Raw genomic sequence first — 20,618 nt, forward strand, 5'->3', positions numbered from 1 at the left:
GTCTCATTTTGGAACCAAACCCATCAAATATAATGACATAATTTATTCAACCTCATGTCGTTCAAAACCAATACCTGTATTTATTCAGGGTAACACAAAATAATATGTGACCCTGGACAACAATGTGTCAATTCTTAAAAATTGAGATTTTTACATAATCTGAAAGCTGAATAATTAAGCATTGTATGAAAGTATGGGTTGTTAGGATAATACAATATCTAGCGAGATACAACCATTTAAAACTCTGAAATCTGAGGGGGCAAAAAACTAGATATATTGAGAAGATTGCCAGTTAATCAGAATTTTTTTTTTTATAAAAAATAAAGTTTTTATACATTTAGGGTAGGAAATTCACAAAATATCTACATGGAACGTGATCTTTACTTAATATTCTAATTATTTGGGCATAAAAGAAAAAACGAACAATTTGACCCATGTATTTTGTCTTTTACTAAAATGTTCCCGTGCTACTTAAGACTTTGTGATCCAGGGTCACACATTATAAATATCTTCTGAAAATGTGGCTTTTGCGTTGTCTAATAACACTGGAAGTCAATGAGGACCAATGTTCTTAAAAAACAGTACAGGTTTGAAAAGACATGATGGTGAGTAAATGATGCTAAAGGGTTTACATTTTTGTGTTAACTATCCCTTTAATACGACTCTTGGCCTCGCGATTATATATGAATACAGATGCAAATGTTGTGGAGTTCTCTTCTGGATTAGGACTGACAGATCTTTAGCATTAGAGAACCACACCTGCATCCGACCCGCTTGGTCTGATGTCTGTGATGATGATCCAAGTAACGTAATGTGATGAACATTCCGCTTTCCTCCTCCTCCTCCCTCCACCCTCCGTTTCCGCAGCAACAGGGAAAAGATGGCAGCGCTCGCGACCCTCACTCAGGTAAAAACAGATAAAACATCCATTTCACGAGATGTTTTGAGGGAAACACAGACATGCGGAGAACGAGTCTGTAAACGAGTGATGAATTGATCCCGTTATCGATGTTACCGGGTACCTTTAACGTCGTTTAAATCGAAAATGTCACGGGCCTCTTTAATCGGATGCAGTTTGCTAGCCGACTAGCGCGCTTTTTGTCTCGCGCCTGGCGTTTAATATGAGGAAAGTAACATCCATGTTAATGATATTTAAAAAAAAAATGTTCTTAAAATAAACACATAAAGATATCAGGAAGTTACATGAACGAGAAATACATCTAGCGGGGTTTAACTGATGTCACAAGCTAGCCGCAACACACCAGAACAGTATAAACGCCGAAAACTGTTTTTTAACGGTGTACGTAAAAGTTCACGTTCAGAATATGTTTATATTTTATAATGCAATATGGAAACCTATAAAATGGTAATAGAGAACATTAAACATTTAATGACAGTTATTATATGTCTTAAGACGGATGTGTTGAACCGCTAGTTTAGCTTAGCAGTAATGGGAATTAACGTCAGTGAGCATTAGAAGGCTTTCAATGAAGCACTTAATATAAGTGTAATGGATATAAAATGCGTTTACTTTTATTTTTGGGACTTTTTAAGTATATGATTATAGATTTGCAACAAAATTTGTGTGATGGGTTTCATAAATCAGCTGTATAGTTCACTACCAATGCAGTTCAATAAATGGATTGACGCAAATTGATGTGCATTACTAGCAGGATTTTACACGTCACAAATAATCAAATGTCAAACTGAATATTATAATAAATGCATAATACAGAACATGTATAGTCATAGTGTGCATACTTGTGTGTATTCAATGTATTATTTGATTTTGATATGTTTTGATTATTGATTTTGTATAATATAAATTTTGGGTAAATGTTCTTGTAGCTCCGCTGGTGTAGCATTGCATTAGCAATGCAAAAGTTGTGGGTTCGCTTGAATGCACTGTGTTTTCATACCGCTCTTCCCTTTTATCCTAGCTGTCAAACGGGAACCCTGTATATGAAAACTATTACAGACAGGTAAGGTCGAAATAATGTATGCCGACCGGATGTTATTTGTAACTGGATGCATTATGGTTCAATGTACTGTGGTCACATAGACAAATCAGATTTCAATTCTGAAACTCTTCAAAGACTGAAGTCAATGTTTACTTTTTTGTTTGGTTTTGAAGGTGGACCCAGGAAACACTGGAAGGGTTGGACCGACAGAGGCTGCGCTGTTCTTGAAGAAATCGGGTCTGCCAGACATCACTTTAGGGAAGGTAGGTGTTTTGGTAAATTGTTGAACTTTTCTTAAATTTTTGAGCAGTGCATTACAAGAATGTCTGTTTATTTTTTTCTCAGATCTGGGATTTAGCCGATCCAGATGGCAAAGGTTTCTTGGATAAACAGGTACACATCTGTATATCTTTGATCATCTACATTCCAAACATTATTGATCACTATTGATATCTTTTTCTTGTGGTTTGTTATCAGGGATTCTATGTTGCACTGCGACTTGTGGCTTGCGCACAGGGTGGCCATGACATCAGTCTTAACTGTTTAAACCTCTCCGTTCCCCCTCCTAAATTTGTGAGTCTCCTTTTACCCTTCTGTTGGTGAGTGTTTGTCATTACCTCATAGGTTTCATTATATCTTTTCCAGAAGGATCACAGCAGCCCATCACTAAGTTCTGTAACATCGTCCAATGAAAGTCATTGGGCTGTGCGGGTACGTCATTTTGAACAATTACGATTATTTTTGCTTTTTGGCGTATGTGATTTTTGTGAATGTTAGTCAAAAACTATATTTCAATTTATATTTCAGCCTGAGGAAAAGAGCAAGTTTGATGGTATTTTTGAAAGTCTTGCTCCCGTAAATGGACTACTGTCGGGTGAGAAGGTCAAACCAGTCTTAATAAACTCCAAACTACCTGTGGATGTCCTTGGAAAGGTAGAAAGTCACGCTAAGCACTTTTTCTATAAACTGTAGACAAAATGTAATAAATCTCTTGTGTGATCAGGTGTGGGATTTGAGTGACATAGACAAAGATGGACACTTGGACAAAGATGAGTTTGCAGTGGTGAGTGATTATTATTTTTAATATAATAAACATTGTAAACAATGGCTTTTTCTAAATGAAAAGCAAACAAAATCAGTTTTTCTGTTATAACAGTTTTTCTGTTTGCACGAATAGCCTGCATGACTGACAAAATATACAGTAAACAAACAGAGCATGTTGTTTGGGGTACTTTATGGTGGCTAATAACTATAATATAATTAGAAATCCCACAATGCATTGTGCATAATTTGATTGTGTATTTTTAGTGGGACTGTTATATGGGAGCAATATCAGCTATGATTTGAAGAAACCAAGATGGATAAATTACATTTATAATTTCTTCTTTGTCAAGGCTATGCATCTGGTGTACCGCGCCTTGGAGAAGGAGCCTGTACCATCTGTTCTGCCCTCCTCCCTTATCCCTCCATCCAAACGAAAGAAATCATCAGGTTCTCTGTCCGGCATGGTGCCGGTGTTGCCAGGCAGCCCCCCACCTCCAAAAGACAGTCTGCGGTCCACCCCTTCTCACGGCAGTATGAACTCCCTAAACAGCGCTGGGAGTTTGTCTCCAAAACACACCATCAAATCATCACAGGTTAACACATTTATTGCCTCTCTAGTATCTTAAAAGTCTGAATTTAAAAGCAGGTTTCAATGCTGAAGTGTGTGGTTGGAATTTCACTTCTTTCTTGCCAAGTAGAAAATTACTTAAACTGAAATAGCTTCTATATCTAATACAGCAGTTACTTCACATGATACTTTTTGTGATAATGGTGTTGTACGTAAGAAAAGTGCCCAAAGTTTTATTTGTTTTTTTACTTCCTCCATCAGTATTCTGTAAACTGGGTGGTGCCAGTTGGAGACAGGAGCCGCTACGATGACATCTTCCTAAAAACAGACACGGACCTCGATGGTTTTGTCAGCGGCATAGAAGTCAAAGAAATCTTCATGCACTCCGGGCTTCCTCAAAACCTCCTGGCATATATCTGGTACTTTTGAGCAGTGCCTTTGTTCACACAGGCTGTTTTCAGAAAGTGTGTTATTCCTCCCACTTCCTGTTAGACCACATACATTTATTCTTTTTACTTCTTTCAGGGCTTTGGCGGACACCAGACAAATGGGCAAACTCACACGTGAGCAGTTCTCTCTAGCCATGCATCTGATTCAACTGAAAGTGAGCAAAGGCTTGGACCCACCACAGGCTCTGACTCCGGACATGATACCGCCATCTGAACGCGGCACGCCGGGGCCTGTGAGTTAAGCACATTGGATTCAAATAAAATAAAAGGAATTATTTTTTATTAAGCAATAAAGTAATGGAATTATCTTGTTTTATGTTTGTATTGTAAATATTTCCAGCATAAAATATTATATGTTAAAGTATAAATATTATTTATATGTAAAGTATTGTAAACAGCAGTTTATAGCTTCTGTTTATAACATACAATTGCAGGTTATATTATGTACTTAGTTTGAAGTCAAATGGCATCAAATTGACAAATTTTGCTAAATCGTAACCATCAGCTAAACTTATAAATAACGATTTCTTTTACTAAAGAAGGTACAGATTTCTGCAAAAAAATCAGCATATAGTTAACACAACCAATATTTAGGTGTTGTTTAAATATTTTAAATTTGATCTAAATTATTAATATTTTTTATTTTTTTATAATTTCACATATGGAAATATGATCAATAGGTTTATTTAGATTCCCTCCCTTCGCTAATTATCTTATCTAATATTACGTAGTTCTGTAAATCACTTGTCAATATTCAGCACTTTGCTTTCTCTCTTTTCAGAGTCTATCGGGATATATGACACCAGTGGGCTCCGAGATGGCTGCATTGTCCGAGATGCGTCGGGTAATAATCTCTTTCTGCGTATCATGTGTATTCATTTTTGTACGGATGTCATTTTCTCATTGGTAGCTTAGAGCGATGTCCAAACCCTTGACTTTAAGTAGATAAAATGTGATTTATTTCGTTTTTAATAGACAGCAAGAGAGCCACTAACATTGGTTTATCATGATGAATGAAAAAATACAGTATTTTTAATAACCTCCAGGCTTAGAATATATATATATTTATATTATAATGACAAACATGTTGTTTTCCTCTCTATCCATATTTTAATGCTGCTGATGTTTATGCCTTAATCACTGGCTAAAATCAGGCAATAATGTTCAAGTTATGGGTAGGTGAATTCGGGAAAAAAAGACTAAACAAATGCTTTCGGTAGCCTGTTCGCAGAGGCATGGATTTGAAAGCATTTGTGAGAGGTCCAGTGCTGTGAACGCTGCCGTTTCTTGACTTCCCCGTGTATTGATTGTAGAGGCGGAGGTTGTCTCATTCTGCTCCTGTGTGGTGGCCTCTTGATGTTCCTCTACCCTTCTGTGTGTGTGTGTTTGTGGTGTTGTGGTATCATGTGTCCTATGAAAGCGGCAGTATTGACCGTTTGCTCCCGTCACACAGGACAGCTCCAGCTCTGTGGGTTCTGGCGAGTTCACTGGGATCAAAGAACTGGACGATATAAGTCAGGAGATCGCACAGCTGCAGAGGTAATACGACACGCTGGGTTTCTGAGTCGACTGGGATCTGTTCAAACAATGAAAAATATTTTTTTGATGATATTCGATTTATAAAACTGGATTGACTTTTAAAGGAATAGTTTACCAAATTATGAAAATTCTCATAATTTACTCAACTTCCATTTTCAGCCGAGCACAATTGGAGTTACATTAAATAATATTCTGGCTCTCCTACGTAGCTTTTTCAGTATTTTTAATAAATGCCCAAGTTGTTTTAATCTTGCATCCTTGTTTATTATTATCTTCCATTTTTGTCATCCACCCTCCCCATCAAACCCAGTGAATCTGTCGTTTTTGAACATTTACTTCTTTAGATTTTAACATGCACACTTCAAAGAAAGAGAGCAAAGGTACCAGAAAGTTCTTGGTGGTGGTCAAGTTTCCTCTCTCTGGTCATCACCCCTTCCTCATCCATGTGTTTCCATTTAACACATTTTTTAAAAACTCTTTTTTTTTCATTGCTTATTCTTCATGCTGCATAAGTACTCTTGCTTTCACACACTGGGAGACGCTCAGGTAAAGCCCTCTAATGGCTGTCACGGTTCTGTTTTGTGTGTGGCAGTTTTTGTGTGTGAAGGAGGCGGGTACGAGGGCTTTTCCATGCGGTACGGTGGCTAAAGGTTGTTGTGTCTGTTTTGTTTTTCCCAAAGAGAGAAATACACTTTGGAACAGGACATCAGAGAAACGGAGGAGGCCATTAGACACAAAACCACAGAAGTTCAGGTAAGAATGGCATTGAAGTTTAAAATGGGAAGGAATTGGGTAGTGGTTAAAGCAATATGGGTTTAGAGTGTACTGTTCGATTTTAGTATTTTACAATGTATTTATATATTACATTTCAAGATGTACATTTATACATATAAAGCTAACACAAGGGGGCGCTCACACCATTTTTCACAAATTAGAAAAAATATATTTTTAAAAACATATTATTTTCTCTTGTGGAAGGTACATGCTAGGCAAAATGTTACAGTAAGCCTCAGTTTCAATTCACTGTCAATGTGTTGGAAAGTGTTTAAGTGTCTTTTCAATGTGTTTTTAACAGGACATGCAGAACGATCTGGACCGAGAGACATCCACCCTTCAAGAACTTGAGGCCCAGAAACAGGACGCCCAGGACCGGCTGGAGGAGATGGATCAACAGAAGGCAAAGCTGGAGGACATGCTCAACGATGTACGACAGAAGTGCCAGGAAGAGTCGCAAATGGTGAGCATTAATCCATCTTGTATCGATAAAAGTTGAGTTTAGATCGATTTAACTTCACTGATCCACTTTATGTGTTTAGATCACGTCCCTACAGAGTCAGATCCACTCGCAGGAGTCAGACCTGCAGTGTCAAGAGGAGGAACTGGGCCGGGCCAAGGCCGATCTGAACCATCTGCAGCAAGAGGAGGCTCAGCTGGAGCAGAGTTTACAAGCTGGCAGGATTCAGCTAGAAACTATTATCAAGTCCCTCAAAGCCACGCAAGATGAAATCAACCAGGTTCAGTTCACTTCCATTTTTTATATAATTACCTGTAAATCTTGTTATTATTGGCTCACTAGCTGTTATACAACTATTGACATAAAAACTTCATAATGGAGATGTTTGACTTTTGTGTTTATCTAAGTGCCTATTCCAGTAGATACTAGAATCTTAGATTTTAATCCGGAGGCCAGCAATCTTCCATTTTGGTCCTCAGTTGAAGCTGTTGTATGTCTCCAAAACACTGAGAGAGTGCATTACCTCATGTGTTTGCTAGGGGGCGACAAATGTCAAAAAACTTTGTCAATACCATCATGCAAATACATTTACTAACAAAGCTACAAGTCACACACCACTGTTTTTATAATAACTTTCAGAACCAGAAAGTTTATTTAAGCATTCATCCTTTAATACTGTGTATCTGTACCGTGTGTCGCAGGCTCGGAGCAAACTGTCTCAGATTCAGGACAGCCAGCACGAGATCAGCAAGAATATTGAGCAGTACAGCAGCACTCTGAACGGCACCCACGGGGGCAGCATGACCAACCTGGCCGACATGAGCGAGGGGTTCTCGGAGAAGGAGAACGGAGGATTCGGGGCTATGGTGAGACTGGCGGCTTTTGCGATGTACAACAATTCTGCCTAAACAGAGTTTTTTGTTCAGGTTCTTTGTGACGATGTTACAGTATCATACACAGTGTCACTTTGATATTGTTCGCAGGCTTCATACTAGCCTGAACGTTTCTAAACAATCATTAACTTCATTGACTGCAGACTATGAAAATAAATTCCTTTTGACATTCTTTGGTTTCTGGAGGAAACCCCTGCTTACTTTTCTTTCTGAGTTATGCCTCGCATGCAAAGGTGCAATTTGGAAACCTAAAACTTTCAACAGAGCTTCTTGTGTTGCGGCTGCTATTTGGAACAGCTGAGTAGTTAAAAAACTGCACAAATTGGTCAAATACAATCAAGGTTCCCTATTACAAGTGATATTGCTTTCAAACTTTCACTTGTGAGCTGAACATGTCGGTGGGCTGTTTCTTAGGCATTTGCTTTAAAAGCTTGTTGTTGAATGTGACAGCAGGTTAAGCTGTTGACATGCTCAAGTATAAAACCTATGTGACAAGAATTCTGCCTTTAGAGTAAAGATTGTTTGTTTTAACTGGTTGCAGGAGGACCCTTTCAAGGTGAAAACAGCTGTGTTCAACAGCGCTCCTCAGGAGATGCACACAGACCCATTCCAGTCTGAGGACCCTTTTAAAACAGACCCATTCAAGGGTGATGCCATGTCCTGTTTCATTCAGATTACCCTCCTGGCTATGGTAATGGCTAACTTACTCATCTTTATTTCTGTTCTGTTTTAGGTGATCCTTTCCAGAATGACCCTTTCTTAAAGCAGCCCACCACCTTGGCAGGTATTTGGCACTTCTGACTGCGTGACGAATATTTGAGATCATGTGTAACTGTTACCTTATGAGAAATTACTCAAAAGTTTTATATTTGTTTTCTTAAATCGTGCATTTAATGCACCACACTTTTGGCACAAAGTTCCCAGCTTCATGCTGCTGAACATCGTGTTCAAAGACCTTTGCACAGTTCCCCCTCAGTAATAAACGAGATTTTCAGTTCCTCACTTGCTTTGTTTGAAATGTGATGATATCATGTAAATGATGATATTTATATGTCCTTGGGCTCTTTAGAGCAGCTTCACATAGTTTTTTAAACTGTCTTTTGCTAAGACAGAAAATGCAAAGCAATGGTTTACAATGATACATTTGCACATTGTTTATCTTCAAACATCACATAGACAAATAAGAAACATTCAAATTTTTAACCAATAAGATGGGAATTCTTGCAGATCCTTTCGGAGGAGATCCTTTCAAAGAGGCCGACCCCTTTAGGACCTCCTCTGAAGATTTCTTTAAGAAGCCTTCCAAGCCGGACCCGTTCAGCCAATCCGATCCGTTTAGCAAAAGCGCCACCCTTCCCTCAAAGGTAGAAAGTCATCTCAAAAATGTGTTCTCGAATTTGTAACGTTTCAATTCTCGACCATCTCCTTTCTTCTTATTGTAGAGTCATCACTTCCCAAGCAACGACCCGTTCATCTCCACCAGCCCAAAACCGAAAGGCCAAGGTAGTCTTTTTGCTGAATCACTTTTTTGTTTTTAAAGTTCAGCCAAACTGATCTGGCATAAGCTAGAAACGACAAAAACTTTTCTGCTCTCAAATGCCCAGAGGTTTCGCTCGGGGTATTACACGTTCGAGCAGGGTGATCATTTCACACCTCGTGGAGAGTGGAAACACTCTTGTTTTTTCTGATGACCACTGAGAGCATCGTGAGAGAATACATGTGAAGAAGCTGTCAAGACGGTTCCCATGCGGCAGCTGACGGGGGCCGTGACATTTCTCTGCTTTTTCGTTAATGCAGAGTCGATTGCAGATCTGCGAGGCTGTGCCAGGAAACGCTTGACGTGGTTTTTTTTTTTTCTTTTTTCAAACATGTGGGTTCTACAAAAAACAAAAACAAAGTTGCCTCGAATTCATGAGGTGGAAAAATGATGCTTGTACCTGATTGGTTCAGGCTGTACTTTTATTTAATTTCTTGTGGCTTCAATGATCACATGGGTTCTTACTGCAATGTGAACGGGATGTTTTGGTCTCTTCATACACCCACTTGAAGTGTTTTCAACCCCAAAACGATTACGTTTTTTATTCCTTTTAAATAAAGGGCGAGTATAATGTAAAGAAACCAAAGACTAATAATGCATAAAACTGCATACCTTATTTGTGAAACAATGTTAAAGGCTATTTAAAAATTATCTGACTAGAATTAGACTGTGTATACTGTGGCTATGGCCAAATTTGTTCGGATGCACTGAAAGTTTGTTTTCCGTGTTGTTTCCAGATTTATTTGGTACATTAGACCCGTTCGGAAGCAGTTCGTTCGACGGTAACAGTGGATTTGCTGACTTCAGCCAAATGTCGAAGGTAGAGAACGCGTTTATCAATTCATTTTTCTCTCACACATGCAGCGTGTTATTTGTTAGATGTGGTTTCGATTGTGCCACTGCAATTTCCCGCATTTGCACCTCGTGGCTGATGGCTCGAAATTTCTTTCTGCTGTGGTTAAATTGTAGGGCTTTGTAGATGACCCCTTCAGCCGAAAACAAGACATGCCCGCCCTCCCACCCAAGAAAAGCATACCGCCACGACCCAAACCACCCAGCGGTAAGCATTTCAACTTTCTATACTGTCCCATAAACAAACCCTTTTGAAAACTAACATTTATGGCAATTTAAGACATCTATATAAGTGTGCTTAAGAAGATTGTAATGCCTTACAATTAACAATTGCAAATAATCAATCTGGGGCAGTACACAGCACAACAAGAGACACAACTGACAACATGAAGGTTTCAGAGTGTAATTTGAATATTTATCTATTTATTCTTGTATTAAGATTCAAGATAAAAATCAGCAATGAAAGATCTTCACATGTGTTGTGAAAGCATTTTTGCGGAAAATGTCGACATCAGTTCACACATTCGTACGTCTTGTAATAAACAAACACAACTCATGAGAACCTGGTACTTACTACAGGTCAAATAGAGTTTTGATAGAGATATAAAAACTCTATATTTATATATTTCAAATAGAGATATTTGTATGTATATATATATATATATATATATATATTTTATATTTATTTCATACATCCTGGTTCATCTTCCCTGTCAACAAGATATTTAAGTTGAGGTCATAGATAAGATGTTAAGCTAAGCATGTTACAAAAAAATGTGCTATAGCTTCATCTCTGGCACAATTCTCAACCCCTTAATGGAAGAAATCTGCACGGTTTCCTCTCTGCAGTCTTTAGTTGAAGGTGAATCTGTGCAGCTCACTTTTTCACAGTCTGTCATTTCATCCTAGAAAACAGGGGAGTGTTTTCCTGATGTGACAGAGATTAGAGTTGGTTATGGAGGTTAGAGTTTAAGGTTTGCTCGGTGTTTTGGGTGGTATATCTAACACGCTTGGATGATGTGCGGTTAGCCTGCACTTGCCTGCGCGATGTGCTCATTAACACACCCCTCTCCACTTCCTGTGTGTGTGTGTGTGTGTGTGTGTATATTTACACACTTAAGTGGGTTGTGTGGCCTAGCTGCCACAACCGAGTGTTTTGTTTAACCTTTGTACTGTTATTCAAAAACAATGTCTCTAACCTGTTGAATGCAGTCGCTTGGATAATAAATTGCTTAAAATGATTTAATGATGATAATGCATCGACTTTCATTCAGTTATGTGCGTATTAGCAAATTTCATTGAATGCAATAGAAAGCATAATTTTTGCCAGTAGTTGGCAGGGCAGTGGGTATGATGCCACATGCGTACATAGTGATAGAGTAAAACATAAAATAAAAAGCAAACAGTACTATTTCTCTTTTATGGTGCATTTCGATATGTTTTCAAATGGAAAATCATGAAAGACATCATTATCAATGTTGTTTTATTGAAGAGCACTGCTTGTTTCTGACCGGTTTCCCCTCTCGCAGGGTGGGGTTTTATCGCGGTTTACTATTCCGTTTACTGACAGAGAAAAACTGATTGCTGGTCTGGTAAAATAACAGCCCTATTGAATATGCGGTTAACACCTTTAGAGGAACCAGCAACCAGTTCACAGTTCTCACGAGTAAGAGAATGCCAGTCTTTGCAGAAAGTGCGAGAGGAAAAAAAGAAGTGCGCATATGTGTCGTTTGCTTTATCTGAACGTCCACGCCAACTTTCTGTATGATGGCGTTGTCAGCACAAATGTCTAAAATTAGTCGCAAAGATTTTTCCTGGAAGATAAATGAAATATTTGAACTTTATGGGTGGGTGTGTGTGTGAAAGAAAGTAATGTGTTCTTTCGCATTAGGCAAGATAGTTACCGCATTACACAAGCTTCAATCACCAGTGGGTTTTTAGGTTGAGCATGTGGACAAATGAGATTAGATGACATCCACAGGTTTCCAAGGTTTTATGAAATTATGTTATGTTATTTTCTTCTATGATTTATAATTTGATGCAATAATGATTTTTAAATTGCGGAAAAAAGTACGTAAAGTAACGTGCAGTTTTATGTTTTAAACAGAGAGGAAGATAGTGAGGCTAGAGTTACAGCAACTTAATTTTTTTCTGTGTTTGTTATATGAATCTCACGGGTGAAAATCGTGGGAATGTTGCTCTTGTCATGTTTTTTTCAAGATGCAGGGGTGGTGTGGGCGTTTGGCTAAATGAGTCATATGACACAGCTAAAACGAATATTATCGTTTGTTTTAGATGTAACTCAATGTGTATACACTATTTAAGGTTAAAAAACGCTCTATTTTCCACATACCGTGCATGTTATATCTCCTCTTTGCCCCGCTTTTCTGATACACGCAGATTTTTTACAAAGTTGATCGCTCTGAAAATCAAGGTGTGCTTTCATTGGCCAGTTAACCAATATGTAGTGATTGGTTGAATGCTGCAAGAGCCTCTTACCATATTTGGAACATCAGGTTCCAAAGCAATTGTACTGACAGGTACGCTCACCTTACTTGTGTTTACATTTGAGCAGTCTGAGTCAAGTCATACCCCGAAATTACGTACATTTGTGGGGGTGTGGTTACACAAGGTGTTTCAGGCAGGTCTGGGTGAGCATTTGCTTTTAGATAGAATGCATCTTTTGTTCTGATACTTAAATTTCTGCAATTTTACGTGTCTAATACATGCATGGGCAACTTGTAACACACCAAAGACACAGAAAAACACTTATTCGCGCCATATGACCCCTTTTAAGATCTGGGATGTTAACTGAAAGATTGTAGGTTCAAATGGGCGACATAATGAAACATCTTCATTGTTCCCTCAGGCATTTAGGGACTGCAGCTTTTTTTTAATCTATTTTCTGGTCTTCACTTTATACAGCGTTAACTCTTTTTTTTTTCTTGTATTTTATTACCCTCACTTTGATCAATTAATACTAATTTACTAAGTTCTCAATCTCTTAGGTAAGAGCACTCCAGTAAACATGCCCGGCTCCACGGATTCTGCCAAGACGACGGATCCCTTCCAGCCTTTCAGCGCCGACCCAGTCGATCCGTTTCAGAGTAAAAAAGGGCCGGGAGACCCGTTTAGTGGGAAAGACCCATTCGGTCCACCTGCTTCAAGTAAAGCCTCTAAAGACTCTACATTGGGTTTTGCAGACTTCAGCTCTGTAAGTTGAGCATAGTGATACTCTTCTCTTGTCCAGACCATATGTTACTTTCCAAAAAATCGAAATCACACAAAGAAACGGATAAATTTAACTGCTTTAATGGCGAGGTGTTGAAGGGCAGACCGCTACATTGGCTTTTGCTTGGTCTGTTGCCTTTCTGCCGGCTACTCATTTATTTCCTCCATGTCTTGCCATCTGTGATTAACTCTCACCAACACACAGATCGTTTGGATGATAAGCCCTAATTCAAGCAGCCAGACATCACCTCTGGTTTGTTTGTGGCGCACATGGCTGTGATGTCATCTGTCGTATTGCTCAGCACTTGCATGGGCTTGCGGGAAGACGAGCTGTCGGAATTGGTGATTCCAAACACTCTTGGCTATAAGCTTATGCGGCTTCTTGCTGTATTTCTCTCTTGTTTTTAATGCAAATGTGTTTGTTTTATTAAAAATAGAAACACCAAGCTTTTCGCTTTTAAAAGCTAAAAAGTTCATACTTTTTTTAATCAGTATTTGATTGTAAACTGTAAGTGTAAGTGTTTTTATAGTAGAATCTGTGTGCTGATGTCAGAATTTGCCTTACGACACTTTGTGGCTGGTTTGGCTCCTTTGGAACATTTTCGGAGATTCCGGAAGTTTCCTTCCTTCCCTCTCTTTCTTTTTTTAATCTGCCCCTCCATCTGTTTCTCTTTGCTTTTTAATTTCATCCCTCTCACTCACTTTCTTTATTTCCTTGTTTCCCTCCCTATTTCCTTTTCTCCTTCCTTCCTTTCCATGCTACTTTCTTTCTTCCCCCCTCTCTCACTTTTAAACTCTTTCCATCCTTCATTCGTTCGTTCCATTCATCTTATACATCCACCCACCGTCCTTCCCCTGCTACCCTGTCCCTCTCTCCTTCCTTCCTACCCTTTCTTCCTCCTACTTTTCTCTCTTTTCTTTATATCCCTCTTTTCTCTTTCTCACTTTCTTTTTCTAATTTCTGCTATCCCTTTCTTTCATTCTTTCGTTCGTTCATTCGTTTGTTTGTTTGTTCGTTCGTTCATTTCCCCATCCAAGTCTCTCTTGCTTTTTGGTTTATCTCCCTTCTACCCTTTATGTGATCTTTCTTTCTTTCTTTCTTTCTTTCTTTTTATCTTTCTTTCTCTCTTTCCTTCTTTTCTTGCAACATCACTCTTTATTTTTTTCTTTCTATCCATCTTTCTTTCTCTCTCTGTCCTTCCTTACCTCCCTCTTCTTTTCCTTCTTTCCCTGCAAACCCCAGCCCAATTTCTCTTTCCACTTTCTTTGTTTCTTTCCTTCATCCACACACTTTCTACTTTCCCTCCCACCCAGTCCCCCTCTCTCTCTCTTTATTATCTCTATTCCTTCCTTTACTTTGACCTCTGTGTTTCATTTCAGGAGGATGCTCAATCTAACAATCCCATTGAAGAAACCCACTATTGGTCCTACATTGTAAGGTAGCTACAGGGCGGTGTCTCTCATCCCCTTCATTGCAAAAACTCTTGAGCGTGTTGCATTTCACGAGCTCGCCTGCTATCTAATGCAGAACAACCTCCTGGACAGCAACCAGTCTGGTTTCAAGAACTGTCATTCCACCGAGACTTCTCTGCTCTCGTTCATTGAAGCCTGGAGACTGGCAAGAGCAGCTTCTTACTCATCTGTACTCATCCTACTGGATCTATCTGCTGCCTTTGACACCTTTAACCAGCACATCCTCCTGTCGACCCTCAAGGCTCTGGATGTCTCTGGAATGGTGCATCAATGGTTCAGGGGTTACCTCTCAGGTAGGTAATTTAGAGCATCCTGGAGAGGTGAGGTCTATGAGTCCCAACCTCTCGATACAGGGGTGCCTCAGTGCTCAGTGTTTGGACCGTTGCTCTTTTCCGTATACATAGGAAAAGCCATGTTTCCGAATGACAAAACATATGGATGCTATCACTGCTATGCGAATGATACACAACTCCACCTGTCTTTTCAGCCTGAGGATCTGACTGTTTCTGCTCATATCTCAGCATCCCTGAGTGACATTTCGCTCTGGATGAAGGACCACAACCTCCAGCCGAACCTTGCAAAACAGTACTGCTTGTAATCCCGGCTGGATCAGAGATTCATCACAACCTCTCCATTCAACTAGGCTCATCGACCATCACACCTTCCACAACGGCCAGAAACCTGGGAGTGTTAATCGATGTTCAGCTTAACTTCACTGATGATGTTGCCAGTACCAACCCTTTAGATACATCCTCAACAACATTAGGAAAATTAGACCATTCCTGTTCGAGCATGCTTCGCAAGTCCTAGTCCAGGGTCTTGTCCTGTCCAGACTGGACTATTGCAATGTGCTACTGGCTGGACTTTCAGCCTGCACAACCAAGCCTCTACAGATGATCCAGAATGCAGCGGCAAGAGCGGTCTTCAGTGAACCGAATGGAGCACACGTCACTCCTCTCTTCATTAAGTTACATTGGCTCCTTTTAGTCGTTCGCATCAAATTCAAAGCTCTGCTCTTGGCCTACAAGACCACCACTGGTTCGGCATACCCCATACCTTCACTCGCTTATACAGACTTATGTACCCGCCAGATCCCTACGCTCTGCAAACTGACGACGTCTTGTAGTGATTATTGTTCATTGTGATTGATTATTCTCTTTTCTCTGGATCTGTTCCACATCTGTGGAATTATCTACTCACTGCTAAAAGATCAGCAGATTCTGTAACCATCTTTAAGAATCAGCTAACACATCTCTTTCATCAGCACCTGACCGATTAGTTCTGACTTCTGAGTTCTGATCTCTATTCTACTCTTTCTATCTTTTAAAATAAAGGTAAAACAACCTTAGCTTTGTATACTATGGTAGGCAAATCTGATATGAGATCAGTTTTACTGCGCTTATTCTTTTCTGATGTTGTGCCAATTTCTTCCATGACTAAATGTAAATGTAAATTAGAAAGTGCTCTCTCAACACTTGTGTTGTTCTCATAGCTCTATTATCAGTCACAAGTTTTACTTGAAGTACTGTGGGCAGCTTGTGTTTTGGTGAGGTCACACCTTCACAAGTGTTAGTGGAACAAGCATAATCATCGTGTCCATCTTGATCTTATGCAAAGCATTTTCTTCTAAATTTTGCATAAAAGTCCAGTCCAGAAAGACAACCTTCAAAAGTATTTGAATAATTACCACGTAGCCTCGCTATATGTAGCATTTGTTAAAAGGCTTATCAGTGGCGATGGATTGACATGGGAAACGTCAGTATCACTACTCAGCGTACAGGCTGGGATTGATCTCAGCATGGGTTCAGTTCAGTCTAAGCTCAAGTGTTAAAATGCAAAGCTGCTTGGTCCTAGAGTCACCGTGTTTGCTGTAGCATCATCTTCATTCGGCCTGCCCTCTGTTCTTCGTATCGCTGTGCTTGACTCGGGCAATGGACCTGCTAAACCATCTCTGACTCGCTATCATAATCTTACATAAAATATTTACTACTTACATCAAATGTTTAGTTCCTGATTTTGAATATAAAAAAAAGTCTGACTATGACTAAAGTATTTTAAAATATTTAAAATAAAATAATTTAGTCTTCATAAGAAAAAGTTAAAAATATTTTTTTTAAAAGAGTTTGTTTATGCTCTTTATTGAAAACTTTTCCATGACGGTTTAGCAATGCTCCCATTCACTAATAGTCAACTGCAGTTTGCATGTTATATTGCATATGTTAGGAGCCTATATGTCTTTGTACACAATTTATAGGTATCAATGAAAAGCTTTGTAATGTCTTTTCCTGCTGTCATTGTCTTTCTGCACGAGATCAATGCATGTTCATTCTCCTGTCCATGATATAATCGCTATTAGCTACCAATTAAAAAAGGTCTATCATGAGTCATCGGTGGTAGTGGTCTGTTGGTGTCCAATCAGCATCTGTGTACGTGTGTGTGGGTGTGGTTGGTGTGGGTGGATGGTCGTGTGATGGTTTGGTGTAAATCTCTTTTGTGTTTTTTTTGTAATTCATTCCTCTCTTGCAGGGACTGAGCGAATCAAGGTAAGAAATGTGTGAAAAATGAACCTAAAATGTTATTTCATGCACTGTTTTTGCTATTGAAACAGAAGTCCACAGAATAAAGTGACACGTAGTTATAAATATCAAGCACGCATGCTTTCCTACACAATCTACATTATTAACCAGGTTTACATACACATGATTGCCAGCCACATTTTTTTATTATTATTAGAAAAATTATCATACAATTCTGTGTTGTTCTTAAAATTTAGCACACAAAAGAACATTGAATTGGACAATGGGGTTGTGATGTGGAAGTCATGTGGATGTAAATGGGGTCTGTGATGTCATGCAAATATTCAATGATTAATTCATTGTTATGGACCACACCGAATTTTAGTTCGTCTTAAAATCAAATTCTGCACAGATCATTGTTGTCTAGTTTTATTTGCGCGCTATAGTCAAACATTTAAAATGACAAATACTTAAGATTAAAACATGACATAGCATATTTGTTATTTATACTTGTGTATATTTAGTATTTGTTATGTTTGTTCATTTTGTAATTTTAGAAACAGTTTTATTGCACAGCACCGCAAATGTATTGTGTTCACACATGAATGTGTCGTCAATTCAGATCACAACACAGATCCATGCGATGCACACCACTTTTCAAACCCGAATAGGGTACCGACAAGCGTTAATGTGCCGTATTCCTGTTTTTCCGGCTCAGTTTGGGAATGAAGCACAGCAGATGGAGTGGGCGAAGCGGGAAAGCGAGCGGGCGGAGCGAGAGCGGCTGAAGAGACTTCGGCAACAGGAGCAGGACGATCTGGAGCTGGCAATCGCTCTCAGCAAAGCGGAGATGTCCAACCCTTGACTCTGCCAACCACCTTCCCATCGGATCCACCCTCTCCGTTCACTACAGCATTGAGTGTGTGTGTGTGTGTGTGTATGTGTGTATGAATGGTCCAAGATAGACTTAATGCAAGTGGGCAGGGTCCCTGACAGTAAAACCTCTATCCTTTTGTGTTTGCTTCGGGGGCAGCCTTTGGTTTGTGAATCAGCTCATTTATTCTACATGCACTGCATTAAGAGTTTATTTTAAAGCGTTTTTGGCTGCGTGGGAATGTAATCGGAGCAATGGATGTTGAAGGCCATTATGGGTCTACACGGGCCATTATCGCCACTAATTGGTGGATAAAAGACCACTAAAAAAGGTCTGTAAGGTTTAAAAACCAGGACTTGAATTTCCATGACTACACTCCTTACCATCATCGAGGAAGGCACTTAATTTCAGCTTTAAACGGGTAGAACTCAATTGCAGTATGCATAGGGTACGTGGATCTGGATAAAGACAGTCTGCGTAAATAATAAGTTACTGACTCTTGCTATAGTCAGTACCGGTACACACTGGAATAAGAGCAGCGCCTCTCAGACTAAACGTCTGAAGGTACTCTTGAGGGTGACGTGAAACTGAATAACCCGCATTGTGAATTTATGTTTTATATAAGTGTCGTACGAAAGCAGCGTTTACTTCAGATTGAAACAAATTTAACAATTTGCCGAATCAACTGATATACCTTTGTTTTTTGCAGTGTTATAAAAGATCAGGATTGAGCAGGTACCTATAAAAGATTATTTGGTTGCTATTTACATTAGTTCTGTTTAGATTTGCAATTCCGTTATTAGGATTCGGTCGCTTCAAACACGTTGCTTTTCCTAAAGGAAACTGCTAGTGGGCTCAAACGTGATGTGTAGGCCTTCTCGCATTTACGGTGCTTTATAAGGGAAGTTCTGTAAATTTACATATGATCAAATGTTAAACTGGTAGTGGTAGCTGTAAGCACAATCAAATTTGAAAATTTATGCAACACACATGCAGGTGGGACGACAGAGACGGCGACCATTCAGCGTGGTACACAAGTAAAAAAAGGAAGTTACCGTTAATTTGTGGTTTGCAGTCGGCTCACACCTAACTTTTGGTCGGTATTGAATTAAATGTTTATGTAGTTCCAGGAAAATTTTTAACATTTTTGGTTTTTACAAGTTAGTTATCGTAATACTTTATATACATATACACAAACTAACAAACTAGCTGGTACTATTAATACGCAGCCAACCTCAGATCATTTGAACTGTTAAATTAAAGTATTATGAGTAATGCGATGTGGTCAGTCATCACGGACACAATTGTTTTATTTTAGGCCCGAATGATTTTTGACGCTTAATGTCCAACATTTTGGACGCAACTGTGAGAGAATTCTTAAAACGAACTGTGACTGTATACTGCTAATTTTTTTGCGGGTCATCTTTTCTCTATTTTCTGTTTCTCTGTTTTTACATTACAGTTGACTCGTGTTGTTTTTCCCACCGTCATGTTAGAGTTACATTAAACAGTGTTATTGTGTCTTATTTAAAATATGTAAAATGTGATCCTGGGACCTAGTTTACGCTGAAATTCTTGTGAGGGGGTTTTTCACTAAAATAAACCCAACCTAGTCTACTTGATTTAAGTAGTACACTAATTAAAGGTCAGCAAAAACTAAGTAATATAAAGCGAATTCCTGGCTTTTAATGGCGTAACGGGCTTGTTGGAACTTCAGAGAAACGTTGTATTTTTTTCTCCATGTTAGAGTCCTCCTTATGCTGTGTTTGTACTTTATACCTCCATTGTGCAATAGTTTGTATATTTTATTTGTCGTAATACCTGTAAATTCATTTCATATTGTTTTATTCTCAATGTCTTTTATTTTTTTAAATAATTGGAAGTGGTATTTTTTGTTACTGTCATAATTTAGTATGTCCTGCTAAACTCGAGCTGAATGCATTCCTTTTCGACCTGCCTTTAACCCTCACCTGTGTAGATATTAACCTGATAGAGAAATGCATACAAAGTATACAGAAACCATGTATATCGTGTGTTATATTTGCCCTATGAAACATGAGTAACTGCACACGTGTAATCTGACACATTTTAAGGATTTCATGCTTGGATTTCTTGGGAAATGTTCACGCTCGGTATGCTGTCCCATGATTTCGCGGAATAAAGAAAAAGATAACATTTCAGATACATGGAGCTCTTGTATTGAATCCACATGTGTGTTCATCAAGAAACCCAAATTCTGACAAAGAAGATCTTTCAATTATATAGCATTTATTGCGGTGTCCTCCGAAGGTCATATGCAATCAGAAACCACACTGTATCAATAACAGTGCAGTATTTAAGTTTCAGGTTTATTTGTCGTATGCAGAACATGTCTGTGACGGCTGTAAAAATAAAACAGTAATGTAAGATACTCTATAGAGTAAAGTATATATAAACATAATATTAGT

At 38.9% G+C, this 20,618-nt stretch overlaps 1 protein-coding gene across 5 annotated transcripts; it reads left to right on the plus strand.

Annotated features, from left to right (window-relative positions):
* Nucleotides 1-860: 860 nt before the first annotated feature.
* eps15l1a (epidermal growth factor receptor pathway substrate 15-like 1a) lies at nt 861-20,355 on the plus strand. Of its 5 annotated transcripts, none has more exons than XM_056758459.1 (26): nt 864-907; nt 1,941-1,982; nt 2,135-2,224; nt 2,307-2,354; nt 2,439-2,534; nt 2,607-2,672; nt 2,769-2,894; nt 2,965-3,024; nt 3,356-3,598; nt 3,835-3,992; nt 4,099-4,255; nt 4,804-4,866; nt 5,476-5,561; nt 6,242-6,314; nt 6,637-6,798; nt 6,878-7,075; nt 7,497-7,661; nt 8,230-8,335; nt 8,422-8,472; nt 8,916-9,052; nt 9,131-9,191; nt 9,963-10,045; nt 10,195-10,285; nt 13,086-13,291; nt 17,308-17,324; nt 18,016-20,355. In XM_056758459.1, the coding sequence occupies exons 1-26, from the start codon at nt 881-883 to the stop codon at nt 18,083-18,085; spliced, it is 2,682 nt and encodes an 893-aa protein (XP_056614437.1). In that variant the 5' UTR covers nt 864-880; the 3' UTR covers nt 18,086-20,355. The 5 variants fall into 5 exon arrangements, with proteins under 5 accessions (XP_056614435.1, XP_056614437.1, XP_056614436.1 ...); XM_056758458.1 differs by having other exon boundaries at nt 13,086-13,244; XM_056758457.1 differs by lacking the exon at nt 17,308-17,324 and having other exon boundaries at nt 861-907.
* The last annotated feature ends 263 nt before the right edge of the window (nt 20,356-20,618 follow it).

This window comes from Triplophysa dalaica, chromosome 10 (assembly GCF_015846415.1).
Source record: "Triplophysa dalaica isolate WHDGS20190420 chromosome 10, ASM1584641v1, whole genome shotgun sequence".
Taxonomy (NCBI): Eukaryota; Metazoa; Chordata; class Actinopteri; order Cypriniformes; family Nemacheilidae; genus Triplophysa; species Triplophysa dalaica.

What these genes read in the sequence shown, in the direction of transcription:
- eps15l1a (XM_056758457.1), top strand. Translation starts at nt 881, where the DNA reads ATGGCAGCGCTCGCGACCCTCACTCAG. An exon ending in ACAAAGATGAGTTTGCAGTG is followed by an intron (nt 3,025 to 3,355) that starts GTGAGTGATTAT and finishes TTCTTTGTCAAG; the next exon opens with GCTATGCATCTGGTGTACCG. An exon ending in GCAGCCCACCACCTTGGCAG is followed by an intron (nt 8,473 to 8,915) that starts GTATTTGGCACT and finishes GAATTCTTGCAG; the next exon opens with ATCCTTTCGGAGGAGATCCT.